Source organism: Leptonychotes weddellii, chromosome 14 (assembly GCF_054177405.1).
Source record: "Leptonychotes weddellii isolate Sample4059 chromosome 14, ASM5417740v2, whole genome shotgun sequence".
Classification (NCBI taxonomy): Eukaryota; Metazoa; Chordata; class Mammalia; order Carnivora; family Phocidae; genus Leptonychotes; species Leptonychotes weddellii.
Genome location: NC_138382.1, coordinates 24453544 through 24468559, shown reverse-complemented (window position 1 = coordinate 24468559; position 15016 = coordinate 24453544). Strand labels below are relative to the sequence as shown.

Below are 15016 nucleotides of genomic sequence, written 5' to 3'. Positions count from 1 at the left end.
TTGAGGAACCTCCACACTGTTTTCCAAAGTGGCTGTACCAATTAGCATTCCCACCAACAGTGTAAGAGGGTTCCCCTTTCTCCACAACCTCTCCAACATTTGTTGTTTCTTTCTCTGTCCATTTTTGCCATTCTAACTGGTGTAAGGTGGTATCTCAGTGTGGTTTTGATTTGGATTTCCGTGATGGCTAATGATGATGAACATTTTTCATGTGTCTGTTAGCCATTTGTATGTCTTCTTCAGAGAAGTGTCTTTTCATATCTTCTGCCCACTTTTTGACTTGATTATTTGTTTTTTGGGTGTTGAGTTTGAGAAGTTCTTCTTCATAGATCTTGGATACCAGCCCTTTATCTGTAGTGTCATTTGCAAATATCTTCTCCCATTCTGTGGGTTGCCTCTTTGTTTTGTTAACTGGGAAAACTTCTAAATATATTCTGTGATGCCAGCATATTACCCTCATACCAAAACCAAAAGCACCACACAAAAAAAATTACAGGCTACTATTCCTGATGAACATAGATGCAAAATCTTTAGCAAAATATTAGCAAGCCAAATTCAACAATACATTAAAAGTATGATTCACCATGACCAAGTGGGATTTATTCTGGGGGTGATAGTTCAGTATTTGCAAATCAATCATTGTGACATACCACATTAAGAAAACAAAGGATAATAATCATATGACATTTTAATATTTGTAGAAAAAGCATCTGACAAAATTAAACACCCCTTTATGATAAAAACTCTCAACAGAGTAAGTTTAAATGGAAGGTATCTCAATAAAGACCGTATATGACAAACCCACAGCTAACATCATACTCAGTGGAGAAAACAGAGCTTTTCCTCTAAAATTGGGAACAAAACAAGGACATCCACTCTTGCCAGTTTTATTCAACATAGTACTGTCCATAGCAATCAGACAAGAAAAAAAAATAAAAGGCATTCATATTGATAAGGAGGAAGTAAACTCTCAGTATTTGCACATGACATGCTACAAATAGAAAACTGTAGACTCGGGGCACCTGCGTGGCTCAGTTGGTTAAGCGACTGCCTTCGGCTCAGGTCATGATCCTGGAGTCCCCGGATCGAGTCCCGCATCGGGCTCCCTGCTCAGCAGGGAGTCTGCTTCTCCCTCTGACCCTCCCCCCTCTCATGTGCTCTCTTTCTCTCAAATAAATAAATAAAATCTTTAAAAAAAAAAAAAAAGAAAGAAAACTGTAGACTCCACCAGAAAAACTATTAGAATAAATGAATTCAGTAAAGTTGCAGGATATAAAATTAATATGCAGAAATCTGTTGCTTTCTGTACACTAACAAGAGAGTAGCAGAAAGAAATTAGGAAGACAATTCCATTTACAGTAGCACCAAAAAGATTAAATACCTAGGAATAAACTAACCAAGGAGGTGAAAGACTATACTCTGAAAACTATAAAACATTGATGAAAGAAATTGAAGATGACACAAATGGAGAGATATACCATGCTCATGGACTGGGCGAATATCCATATTATCCAAAGCAATCTCTAGATTCAATGCTATCCCTGTCAAAATACCAATAGTATTTTTCATAGAACTACAACAAATAAACTGAAAATTTGTATGGAACCACAAAAGACTCTGAATAGCCAAAGCAATCTTGAGAAAGAGCAAAGCTGGAGGTATTTGGGTCCCATATTTCAAGATATACTACAAAGCTATAATAATGAAAACACTATGGTACTGGCACAAAAATAGACACACAGATCAGTGGAACAGAATAGAGAACCCAGAAATAAACCCATGCATATGGTCAATTTATGACAAAAGAGGCAAGAATCTACAATGGGGAAAAGACAGTCTCTTCAATAAATGGTGCTGGGAAAATTGGACAGCCACATGCAAAAGAATGAAACTGTACCACTGTCTTACACCATACACAAAAATAAACTCAAAAGTGGATTAAAGACCTAAATGTGAGACCTGAAACCATAAAACTCCTAGAAGAAAACATAGGAAATAATCCCTTTGACATCGGCCTTAGCAACATTTTCCTAGATAGGTCTCCTCAGACAAGGGAAACAAAAGCAAAAATAAACTATTGGGATTACACCAAAATAAAAAGCTTTCATAGCAAAGGAAACCATCAACAAAATGAAAAGACAATGTACTAAATAGAAGATATTTGCAAATGATCTGACAAAAGGCTAATACCCAAAATATATAAAGAACTTATACAACTCTACACCAAAAGTACAAATAATCCATTTAAAATAGATAGAGGACCCAGGGACGCCTGGGTGGCTCAGTCGTTAAGCGTCTGCCTTCAGCTCAGGTCATGACCAGCGTCCTGGGATTGAGCCCCGCATCAGGCTCCCTGCTCAGCGGGGGGTCTGCTTCTCCCTCCCCCACTCCCCCTGCTTGTGTTCCCTCTCTCACCGTCTCTCTCTGTCAAATAAGTAAAATCTTAAAAAAAATAAAATAGGTAGAGGACCTGAACAGACATTTTTCCAAAGAAGGTGCACAGATGGCCAACAGACATGAAGAAAAGATGTTCAATATTACTGATCATCAGGGAAATGCAAATCCAAATCACAATGAGATATCACCTTACACCTGTCTGAATGGCTAGAAACAAAGACAAGAAAAACAAGTGTTGGCAAGGATGTGGAGAAAAAGGATCTCTCATGCATTGTTGGTGGGAATGTAAATTGGTGCAGCTGCTGTGGAAAATATATGAAGGTTCCTCAAAAATTTCAACTGGGTATTTACCTAAAGAAAACGAAAACACTAATTTGAAAAGATATTTGCTCCCCTGTGTTTATTGCAGCATTATTTACAATAGCCAAGATATGGAAACAATCTAAGTGTCCATCAATAGATGAATGGATAAAGAAGAGGTGGTATTATACACAATGGAATATAACACAGCCATAGAAAAGAATGAGATCTTACCATTAGCAACAACATGGATGGACTTAGAGGGTATATACTAAGTGAAATAAGTCATGCAGAGAAAAACAAATATCATATGACTTCACTTACATACGGAATCTAAAAAACAAAACAAATGAACAAAAATAAGTCCTTGAGGATGTAATGTATAGCATAGGGAATATAGTCAATATTATTATAATAACTTTGTGTGATGACATGATAACTAGACATGACAGGGATCATTTCATAACATATAAAAATATCAAATCACTATGATGTAAGCCTGAAACTAATAGGATATTCCAATTATTTCTCAACATGCTAAGTCAACAGCAGGCACTCTTGAGTCATGAAAGTGTTGGTGGTATTTTTTTCACCTAATCTCTGACCATGCCCTCCTGTGGATGGAGCTTCTGCCCTGAGGGAGCCTTCTCAAGCCTGGCAGCTGGGACTCAGGCTCTTCCTCCCGGAGCCTTTGCCTTACTTCTCCCCAGCGAGTTCCTGTTCCGCTCATCTCCTATGCTGTTACCTTGGGAATGGAGAAGCAGGCCCTTGCAGAGTTTGCCTTGTTTCACAGGCCACAGAGATGATGACCAGCCTGGCCCTGCCCGTGGGCTAAGAGAGGAAGAAAGTGGCCCAGAGAATGCTCCTCCGGTTATTCCAATCACATATCCACCATTCTGGGGAAACAGTCCACATTCAGAATGGAACATCCTTACGTCTCTCCCATAGAGGTGCTGTGAATAAGGAGCCTAGAGTATGTCACGAATTCAAGTTTGCTGCCTCTCCTGGGCAGCCCATTCCCACAAAACAGTCCAGTCCTAGCCATACATTAATGCTTCTGGCCTGCACCTGAGGCTAAGGGAAGGTGGAAAACGCCAGTACATCTTCATAAAATATCGTAAGTCTGCTCAGCTGCAAAAAAATTCATTGAAGGGAAAACACAATGATTCTCTTTACACATTGGCTTTTTAGCAGGTGTAGTTGTCTGGGCACCTTGGAGCCCATCCATCATGGTCTAGAGAGCCTCCTTGGCACTGTCCTTGTGGGTGTTTTGAAACTATTTTTAGTAACATACCAGACTTCCTAACTGGAAGGCTTCCTGCAGTGGCCTCATGACAGGTTGAGGGCATCCTGGCTGATGCAGCTACAGACAGGACAGATGGAAGAAGTCCTCTGCACAGTGCCAGCCTCTCATGGGTTTCTCCTCAGCCCCCCTATCTCATCACTTCCTCTCACTCAGAGCACTGTGGAAGGAGTCCTGGGTCAGGTCTCCTTGGCCTGGGAGCAGGTGGTGGCCAAATGGTAGAAGTGTTGGCTTTGGTGGGATGGCCTTTCTCTTCCAGCAGGAAGAAGCCTTTCTCTTCTCTTCCAGGACTCCATCCCTGACCCAGCTTTGATATGAACTAAGGCCCGAGCAGAGCAGCTCCTGAGCCAGTGTCCTAGTCTTACCCTTCTTATCCCAGCATCAGCTTTGGGGAGCTGTGCACACTCGAGGCTGCAGACCACAGGGGCTGCATGTCTGTGCCCTGTCTAAAGGCTGTGACCTCCCACATTGTCCCACACTCCAGCTTCTGCTGTAGGATACTCCCTACAAATTGCTCCCCTGGGCTCCTGCACAGGCCCCCGTAATCAGCTTCTGCCCGCCTTGGGCTTCTGAGAATTTCCACTGAACTCCTTCGGAATCCCTGCCCCTTCACGCCTGGTGTTCTGCTCCTCTGGCTACTAGGTTTCTTGCCCTGCTCCCTCCCTATGTGCCTCTTTGACCAGGATGAGTCAGAAGCAGCTCGGGTGGTGTTGGGATTGGATTCCTCCTGCCCTTGAGGCTCACTCTGTCCTGCCCCCTGTCCTGTCCTGAGTTCATGTTTCTCTCTCCTGTCATCTTTGTTGCTGGTCCACAGCAGTTCCAGGTAAGTTAGCTAGCATCTGAAATAGAGAGTTCAGTTCTATAGTTGTTGAACTCAAATGAATTTCATCTCTATACAGATGCATCTCGGCCAACAATGCAGATTGCCTACCTGGGCTGCAGGGAGGCGGGCATGTGACCAGAGACCGTGAGTGGAACAGTGTGGAGGTTGAGCTGGCTTGTGAAGATGACACAGGGTCAGGACAGGTGGCCTCCACAGCCAGCTGTTAAGACTAACAGCCCAGGGGAGCCCCTCTCCCTGCACTTGGGGTCTCCCTGCACTTGGGGTCTAGGAAGTAGATTAACTCTTTGAAGGTGTCCCAGGGAGGCTCACGCAGTTTCATCCATCCACAAAGACAGAACTGTATCTGACAGAGGTCATCCACAGCATCTGTGATTCTGAGTAAAAACCACACAGTGGTAATATGGATACCGAGAGCACAGTGAACCCCACCTAGTCTGGTGGCCTGCCCCCGACAGCCTGGCAGAGCCCCTCTGAGCCAGAGTTGAAGAGACCTCATGCTGTCGCCGTGCGCCCCGCACATCCTGTGCTGCCAGAGCATCTGTGTCAGCTGCCGGTCAGAGGTGGTGGCCCTGGAGTGAAGCGTTTCCGGGGCAGTGGGATTGTCCGAGGGCACCAGGGCAGGCGGCCTCCCACCAGAAGGCCCAGTGTGGAGATGGATGGGAAGCTGACCTGTGGCTGCTATGGCTGATTAAAGATTTGACTGAGGGGTCTATAGAAACTATCCCACACAAAGTGAGTATATAGATTATTCTCAACATCAGGGCTGCTTAATGTGCTCATGTCTAAAAAAGTCACAGTAAATTCTTCACACAATTCAGTTGTGAGATTCTCACCCTGGCCTTTTTGCTGAGCTGAAATTCTTAGGAAAATACTTGGGCACCAACAACTGAGAACGCCTTGAGGCTGTATTTAGCAGAGCTAACAGTTCCTGCCTTTCCTGCTTCCTTTGAGAATCGGGTGTTAAAACCTTAGATGTCTATTAAAAAACAAGTGGGCCCAGGTTGCTAGCCCAAGAATGCCATTTATAAAGCTGTTTGTGTGAGAACAGGTGGTGTTTTCCTTCCAGCAGTTTCCAGCTCTCATATTAGTGTGAGCTTTTTGCAGACAGGCCACAGCACGTTCACTTACCTTCGCTCCCCATGGCAGATAGTCGCCTGGCTTGTGACTGGCATTCCAGGAAACGTGGTGTTTATTTGTAGCCTTTGTGCGTTCCGGGCCATTCTGTCCGAAGAGGGTGATCATTAGGAAATGACTCTGCTGACTGGATGGCCAGCCTCTGAGAACAGACTTGCTTTGTCAGTCACCTTGCAAACAAAACAAGAGCCCTTCCGAAGCTAATAAGAATGCAGCTGCTTTTTGGGGAAGGATGGGTACGGTTGGTTCACTGGACCAAGAGATGAATCTGTCTGGTGAGTGTTTTAGTTTTCTTTCTCCTCTGTCCTCATTGCAGATGGCTCCAACTGATGAGTTAACCTACGAGATGACTGGCTTGCTTGACCAGACCTTGTACAGATGGGATCATCTCTGCATGGAAGCCCCGAGGTCGAGAAAACTGGCCAGAGAGCTCCTCGCGGAGCTGCGCTCGGCTGGCACAGCCCGTTGACCACAGAGCTGCCGTGCAGGGACCAGGCTCCCCGCGGCCTCGTGATGCGATGATGAGACCATTTCTTCGTGGAATGAGTAGTGAGAATGAGCCAGACATCTTGGCAAGATCTGCTAGCACATATTTTATGAAGTGAGAAGACAGGTTCTTAACCCAAACTCCATCCAGTTTATTGTTCATGACTGGATTGTGCCTTGAGCATTCCCTACCTGCTCAGCCCAGCTGCCAGAGAATCACTAAAGAAAAAGCTTAGATAGGAGAACAGATTTTTGTTTCCGTTTTCCCTCGTATCAAACCAAGATACACAACTATTATTTGAGTGGTTCAAAGTCTTTGGACCACGAGATGGGTCATGAACCACTGATCGATTTAGAATGTAACTTAGTCCTTTTCCACAGGTCTCTCTTTTCAGAAGTCATGTTATTATTATTGGTGTTTCTTTTGACCCGCAGGGATTTGAGATAAAGCCACACTGTCTTGCTTCCCTAAGAAATTCTTCATCGAGGTGTCTCTCAGGCACCTCAGAAGGGAAACAGAGCCTGCTCGAGACCGACAGCAAAGTGGTAGTGCCCGGGACCACTGCTCAGCGGTGGAGGACAGCTCTGCCTGCCAGAGGGATAAAACCAGTTCCAGTAGGAACTGTATTTGCTTTGTTTGCTAAACATTGCCACCAGAGGGGCTTGTGTGACCTCAAGGATGGCTGAAAGGGGAGAGTATAGGACATGTTCTGGAAACATTAAAAGAGATTACGGATTAGTTGTCCAGTTAACCGAAGTGGGAATTCAAAATTTTTTTTTTTTAAGATTTTATTTATTTGAGAAAGAGAGCACAAGTGGGGGGCAGGGGCAGAGGGAGAGAGAGAAGCAGACTCCCTGCTGAGCAGGGAGCCTGATGAGGGGCCTGATCCCAGGACCCTGAGATCATGACCTAAGTCAGATGCTTAACCAACTGAGCCACCCAGGTGCCCTGGGAATTAGAAATCTCTAATAAAAGAATCGGTTAACCCCAATATTTATTTCACATCAATTAAAAAAATTTTCCCCTTCCAGGTTTATTCTTAATATGCATTGACTATGTGCTTTTCTCTGTGCATTCTGGTGGTTGAGTCAGTCAGGACTTTATGTCCACTTTGATTTCTGTGTTAGTGATCTCTGAATCGCCCTCAGTTTGGGCTCCTGTTTGAGGTATGAGTAACATTTTGTTGGATTAAAGGTTGTGGTTTTAGGAGCATTACTGTTTTGGTATATGGATCCACCTAAAGATCTGGAAAATTCAAGAATTGTTTGATCTGAGCCTGCCTTTTGAGAAATGTTGCAGTTTGAGCAATGTTCTGATAAAATACTGTCCACACAACTACCACCATTATTACTTTCATATAAAAAGGCTTCATCAAAACGTGTAGTAGTAGGCTTCATTTGGAGTCGAGGACATCTCTTCTGTGTTGTTTGCCATGGAAGCTGTGAACAGCTCTGTGGGCATGAAGAAGGGGATCTGTCGTCTGGTAGCCCTAATAATCCCTAACGTGAGGGCCCATCAGGAATCAGACTCCTGTTGTCGGTGTGCTTCCACTGGAAATTCATTCTCAGCAAGACTGTTACCCACCTCAGACTGTTGAAGTTGCATTTCTGAAAGGTTCCTTCCTGTCCTGGACCTTACCTCAGCCTGTTTGTAGTATCTCCAATTCCTATACAAAGCCTCAAAATTCTCCCAAACCTTGGGCATTTGAGTCAGCACCTGACCAGACTATCTGATTGGCAGAGCTTTAGTCTTCACCCCGGTGAACTCCTGGCAGCCAGGCAGTTTTTGTGTCTGGAGCAGGCCCTGGTTTGTTTACTGATTTTACTTTCTCCCCTTGCCTTTCCGTCTTTGAGAAAGTCACTGACAAGGGGAGAAGTGCTCCACAGGGGGAAACAAAGGGAAGCAGGACTGTTCCCCAAACTGGAGGGGCAGCCGGGAAGGCTCACCGGCAGGCCCTGGCCTTCAGTGGTGCACATGCCGACCACTTTAGAAGGGTTACTGCATCATCCCGTTCACTTCTCTGAGGAGGAGGGAGTCTCCCTAAGTGCAGATGGAGGGGGGGTGCACTGTGGAAGAGAGGAAGCGACGCTGTCTGCTTGACAGCCCAGGAAGAGAAGTATCTTGTACTCCTGCTCCTGAGCAAGCCCACCCCCAGCCACCCCAGAAGAGACCCAGTCCTGGCAGAGGAACTCAGGAGCAGGCTGAGAAGTATCTAGTAAATTCCACTTCCTCATCCCGTTGCCTTGGAGTGGGGGAAAGTCTGAACCTGTGGGTTCTTTCGGTTTTTTGAAGTTCAAAGAAGTAGGGTTTGAGCTAGGAATGGGCTCTGGTGAGGATGCACGTGTAGGCCCCACAGGCTGCCGAGCCTTGTGCCCCTGTTGGAGAGCTTGGAGCGCTGAGGTCTCAGTGAGGCTGAGACCCAGAGGCTGTGTGTGGGGTTTACTGGACTGGGTTTCTTTCCACCATAGTGTCTATGCCGGGCAGATGCCTCCAGCTTCCACCAGCAGAATAGCCAATGACAAGTGGCTTCAACAAGGAGGACACCTGATGGTCGCAGACACAGAAAACCCGGAAAGATGGCTAACAACGGGGTTGGCTTCAGTGGGGTTCTGGGTTTTCTCTCCAAGTTCAAGAAAGCTGCCAAGTTGAGACTTTCTTGACAGCCTCCAAGAAGGAAAAGGACGTCAGGTTCTCCTGTCTCTCCCACCAGCCCACACTGGACCTGCCCTTAGGTCATTGGCAGACCCAGCCACGGCGGAATGGGGTTGCTAAGACCATGGGCAGATTTATCAGGACACTAAGGAGCCTTGAGCTTCAGGGCCTTCCACTGCCTGGCCCCTCAGAGGCCCTGGGAGAGGCCCCAGCACCGTGCTCCCATGATCATCTGTTTTTGTAAAATTCGTAAAGAGAATTTAACTGCCACTGGCAAAGGTGTTTCTGTGCACTCCTACTGTCCCCCTTCCCACTGGGCAGTGCAGGGTGGCCTTGTGCACTGGAATCCGGCTGAGAGGACTCGGAGTTGGTTCAGCATTACTTCAGGGTCTAGTGAAGTTACTGCGGAGGGCGAGCTTCCAAGAACGCTAGCGCCCCCTGCAGGGGCCAGGGCCCAGCAGCAGTGTGGCCTGTGCCCCCTGAGGAGGAACCCCTAGGGGAGTGGGGGGAGTCCTTCCAAAACGCCGAGCTTGGGTCTGGGATGAACCTGATAGAGGTTTTCAGAGATCTGATAACAGCTCTAAAATGATCTGTTACCAATAGCAAGCTGTGAAGTGGAGAGAAACGTTAAGTCCTAATAATGAAGTTTTCGATAAAGCGTGCTGGAGAAGCTGTGGGAATATGTAAATTCACTGTCCCGACAAGAGGTGATCAGAGCTGACAAAAACCGGGGAGAAAAGGCATTTATGCATTCATTGACCACCTGTTAATGCAAAGCCTGTCACCTGCACTTTGTGATGTGTGGAATCTGTTAGCGTTTTTAAATTTGTAATTTATTTTTTTTATTATAAATAAAAACGTACATTACACCTAATTTTGTATTCATTAACTATGACAACCTTTCTCAGAAGCAGCTTGCCTTCACTCCTCAGTTACGGAAGCCGCGTGTCTGAAGGAGCCCCTTGTGAGCAGTCCTGCTCTGTTACACGTGCGCCGTTAGCCCTTCCCCGCTCGGCCCCGTTCCTCGTGGGTGGGCATGGGCTCCTCCCTCCGCGTGACCCTGCTGTTCACGGGGACCCCACAGACTCTCAGACACTGGTCCGGTACTACCCGTCACCAAGCCAGTTTACTCCTGAAGAACCAACATTAAGGCAAGATAAAGATGTATGTGTTAAAGCCTTCTAAAATCCGGTTCCACAGTCTTTCCCATGAGTCCACGTCCTACCCCTCAGTGTAAGCCTTCCCTTTCCCCAGTCCTGACATAATCATCCCTTATTGTACTTGGGGTTTAGGGCAGGAAACTTGGATACTTTGATACGGAAAGTTCCACACAACTTTTCTGTAGAAAAGCTGAGTTCGGTCACTGTCAAACATCTCGGCCTCCGCTGTTTCTCACGGTATGATGAATCCATGTGTACCAGCCCAGATTCTTGGTGGCAAGCAACAGAATCGGACGCGATGTCAAAAGTAAAAGGGAATTGATCGAAAGGATATTTAAAAGCCCACAGAATTGGGGGGCAGACAAGGCTGCGTGTCAGGCAGTCAAGAACAGTGCCCAAACCTGCCACCACCAAAACCTGCCACTTAGAGCCTTTGTAGCTTGGTCCTGAAAGGCCCACCACCTCCAGCAGGGAGACGGGCCCTGTGCCCTGCTCCGAAGCCCTGGTCCCTGCACGGGCACCTGATGGGGCACAGGTCCCCGACCTGTGCTTCAGCTGGAAGCGAACTGGAAAAGCAGGTGTCTGGCTTGTTTTGCCTCCATGACATTACTGGAACCTTGGACCCCACCAGCGGTCTCCTACATGCAGGAAGGGGTCAGAGCCTGGGCTGCTGAAGAGAATAAAAAACCTCCACAACACTATGTATCATCAATCCTTAAAGCTCTTCTAGAGCAGTTGAGAAGGTTGAGTCCCATGAAACCATCCAAGCACTCAGCAGGAAAATGCAGAGGAAGACCCTTGGCAGGAAGCGTGCGGGCCCATGAGGCTGAGTTTCTCCAGTGCCGCTAGAACAGCGTGGAGCAGGTGAGTCTCCGGCGGGGTGTCATGTGCCCTCTAGGGGGGTGAGCAGCATCCCTGGCCTCTCCCCACTACATACCGGCCCAGAAGTGACGAGACTTTCTCCAGAATGTCTCGGGGACCTCCCCCCAACTCTCCAATCGAGAATTATTGCTCTAGCTGGTGGTTCGTTATTTCTGGAAAGATGTCCTGGATAGAAACACGGTTACAGAGATATAAATTAGGCTTAAGAGGATCCTAATAAGAAAACTAGATCATCTGATTCCAAAATTCGTATGGAAAAGTAACCACTGAGGAGCGGCCAGGAAAAGTCTGAAAGTGCAGGGATGAAGTATAATGAAGTGGGGCATGCACTGGCACACGCTCTAAGGCTCGAGCATGACAGCAGGGTGATGGGACTGAGGGGGGCACACGGAGACCCCATCTGGGTTGTAACCCCTCCTTGTGGATCCAGCAGGCAGTTCTCAGGTCCCCTCACAGGTCTGGGCAGCCCCTAATCCCATCAGTCCCTTCCTCCCTGATGCTTTCCCTTGACTGGCAGAACATTCCAGGGCTTCCCCTCAGCTGGCGAGCTGGTCCCTTCTTGACCCCTGACCTTTTTCCTGGGGGGAGCCCCCAGGCTCCATCCTTGGGCCTCTGCCCTGCAGACCCTCCCTACACTGGGCTTTCACATGCCATCTCTGTGCAGAGGGGCCACTCACCCTCCTGGACCACAGGCCTGAGTGTCCCACTGCCCAGGAAGCATCTCCCCCCAGAGGTCGGATGACCATCTCATGTGCAAAGCTGATTCCACCAGCTCTACCCCATCCCCCCAAACCCACTATATTCCCACGTCAGTTTTTGTTAATTCCATTTTCCCAGCGACTTGCACCCAATTCTGGACCCTTGATTCTTCTCTCTCTCACTCCCACATCCAATCCATTAGAATACTCTGACCATTTCTTGCCCTCCACTCTTAAGACGCCATCGTCCATCTGGTCTCCCTGCTCCCGCTCCACCCCACTGCAAGCAGTGTGGGCGATCTCTCTCCACTGCGATCATGGTACGCCACTGTTGAAGGCACTCCAGATGCTCCTCGCCTCACCTCAAGTAAAACCCAACATTCTTAAAATGGCTTTCAAGGCCCTACACGATCTAGGCCCTCCTTTTACTCCGACTTCATCTCCTAATTTTCTCTGCAACCCTTTCACCCACCCACCACCACCAGCTCCACCAGATGGGCCCCCAGCAGTGACTCCAACACATGGTACACTCCAACCCCAGGGCCTTTGAATGGGCTGTCCTGACCTCCCAGACATGCAGGCCAGTTCCCCTGCCTGCTCACAGGTCACTGCCTCCATGAGGCCTCCCTGACATTGACAGTGGCACCCCACTCTCCTCCACCCCTCCCCCTGTACTACCTCAGCTTTTGTTCCCCCCACACACACACACAACTCCTAGACACCAGGTAATCTACATATTCTGTTTACTCTTCATCAACTGTCTCCACCACAGGTGCCTGGAATAGTTGCAGGCATATAAAAGAATGCCAATAAGTATTTGTGGAATTGATTTGTAAAGGGCTTTAGTATATGGTAAAAGCATTTTGATCAACAGAGAAAAGATGGTGTTGGGAAATCAAGTTGGATCTCCACTTCTTCAATGAAAAGAAACATTACAAAATAAAATGTCCAATGCTCTTTACGAAATGTCAGCATCTTGAGGTCTGGGCTGGGGTTTTCTCCAGAGAAGGCTCTGGCAATTCTGTTTGGAAAGAGTGGGGGGAAGAGAGCCTATTACTCAGATACATAAAAAGCTAGTTTATAAAAACAACTTTCCTGATGTAGAAAGAATGTTCTTCTATTTCATTTAGCCTTCCTTGCTCACACACACCCAAGTCCCTGCCTGGGGTCTGCGAGTCCAAGCCCCTGGCCACTGCTTCAGAGAAGGCGTCTCAGTCCTTTGTGGGGGGCATGGGAGGGGTCTTCCCTGCACGAGGAGCTGGGGAGGGCCTGAGGCTCCACTCACATCACCTGGAAACATCCATGAATTCTCCAGCCAAATGGGAGCACTTTCTATGTAAGACAGAAAACCCAGAAGCCACAGAAGACGAATAAAATTGCCCATACAGAAGCGTTAAAATAACCAAAAATTGAAATACAAATAACACCCTGGGAAAAAATATTTGCAACACATGACAAATAACTGATTTCCAAACTGTAATGCTCTTCTCCAGATCAGTAGAAGGCCTTCAGCCCAGAGACTTATGGGCCACGATACAAACATTGCACACAGTTAACAGAAGGAGAGATACACAGGACTCTGATGAGACTTTTAAAAAATATTTAATACAGCTTGTGAGAAACTCAAATTAGTAAAAACATTTTCCCGTATCAAGATGCCAAAGCAAAAGAGACTGATTTGGCCACACGGGGCGGAGGCAAAGGCACCGTCCTTCACAGAGGGAGAGACTATAACGTTTAAAGGGCATACGTCCCAGAAACAATGGTGACAATCACCAGGTGGCCCAGCAATCACACTGCTGCTGTGTCCTGTGTCCCCAGGGGAACGGAAAGGGGAACCGCGAGAGGTGTCCGTCCACCGTGTTCCCGGCAGTGCCACCCAGCAGTCAGAGGTGCAAACAGGCCCGGGGCCGTGACACGTCAGGGGATCCACAAAATGGGGTCTGTCCATCCCACGAATGTTATTCAGCCATAGAAGGAATGAAGATCTGACGCCTGCTACAACGTGGACCAAACTTGAGGTTATTCTGCTAAGGGAACTAAGCCAGACGCAAAAAAGCAAATACTGTGTGATTCCACGAGAGTAGACAAATTTGTAGAGACAGAAAACAGATCGGTGGTAGCCAGGGGCTGGGGGACAGGGAATGGAAGGTTAGTGTTGAATAGGGAGCGGTTCACTTTGGGAAGATGAGAAAGTTCTGGAGACGGATGGTGGCCACGATTGCACAACACTGTGAATGCACTTAATGCCACTGCCCTGTACCTGTGAAAATGGTGAAAATGGTAAATTTTGTTGTGGAAGTTTTCAAAAAATAACATTAAATAAAACATGTAAAATTTACATATCCTATTCTCCATGAAGGAAATTCCAGTTCTTCAGAGCCACCCCCTCCCATTTCGGGTTGCACGGTTCCCACCACCAGGCGCAAACCCAGGAGCCGTCCCACGGACGCCCCCCCGCCCCCCGTGCACCTGCAGAATGCCCGCGGCGACTTCTGGCGGCGCTGCCTCCAACAGGCGCTCCCTGGAAACACCTCGAAGGCGCAATGGTGAAGGGCTGGTTAATACATCAAGTCAACCCACACACCCTTAGAGCTGCTGCCAGGCCCCGTTCCCAGGGTTGTACATATATTCATTCGAATGTCCCCGGTTTACAGACGAGGACTCCCCGCCAGGAAGGTTGCGCGGGGGACCCCCTGCACCACCGGGGACTCTTGCCTCTTGCAGTCCGCGACGTTCGGACCCGGAACCGTCCGAACATAAGTCAGGTCCCTACTGCGGGCCGCCCGAGACCCAGTCTGTCCCGTGGGAAGAGGAGTGTGTGCCGGGCTCCCGTCGGCGCGTCGAGCCAGGGCCTTGCACGCGCCGTCCTCAGCGGCTGGGCGGAGCCGGAGGCCCGTGGAGCCCTCACACTGGAGGCTTGGGACAAGGGACCAGGTGAACAGGCGTAGGAAAACGTCCTTTTTGCCCCACGTATAGTTCGCATTTGTCTGCCTGTTTGATGTAGGCCCCCCAGATTGTACTCAGTGTTTGCCTGTTCCCGGAGAGGCTAAGCGGAGCCGGGGCGGCGCCGACACCGTGCCCCGCATTTCCACCAGCACCGCGGCGCTTCACAGGACCGACGCTCTAGCCTCGAACAGAGCTTTCTAGAAAACGACA

The 15016-nt window shown here is 48.0% G+C and overlaps 1 protein-coding gene across 12 annotated transcripts in view; it reads left to right on the top strand.

The window, feature by feature from the left end:
* FANCC (FA complementation group C) overlaps positions 1-9991 on the top strand; it is a 275913-nt gene extending 265922 nt beyond the window's left edge. For 11 of the 12 annotated variants that reach the window (XM_081802919.1, XM_081802917.1, XM_081802922.1 and 8 more), the window contains one exon: positions 6295-9991. In XM_081802919.1, coding sequence (XP_081659045.1) covers positions 6295-6447 — 153 coding nt within the window. In that variant the 3' untranslated portion in view covers positions 6448-9991. The remainder of the gene's footprint in view (positions 1-6294) is intronic. The other variant, XR_014139961.1, reaches the window with a different exon arrangement.
* Positions 9992-15016: the final 5025 nt, after the last annotated feature.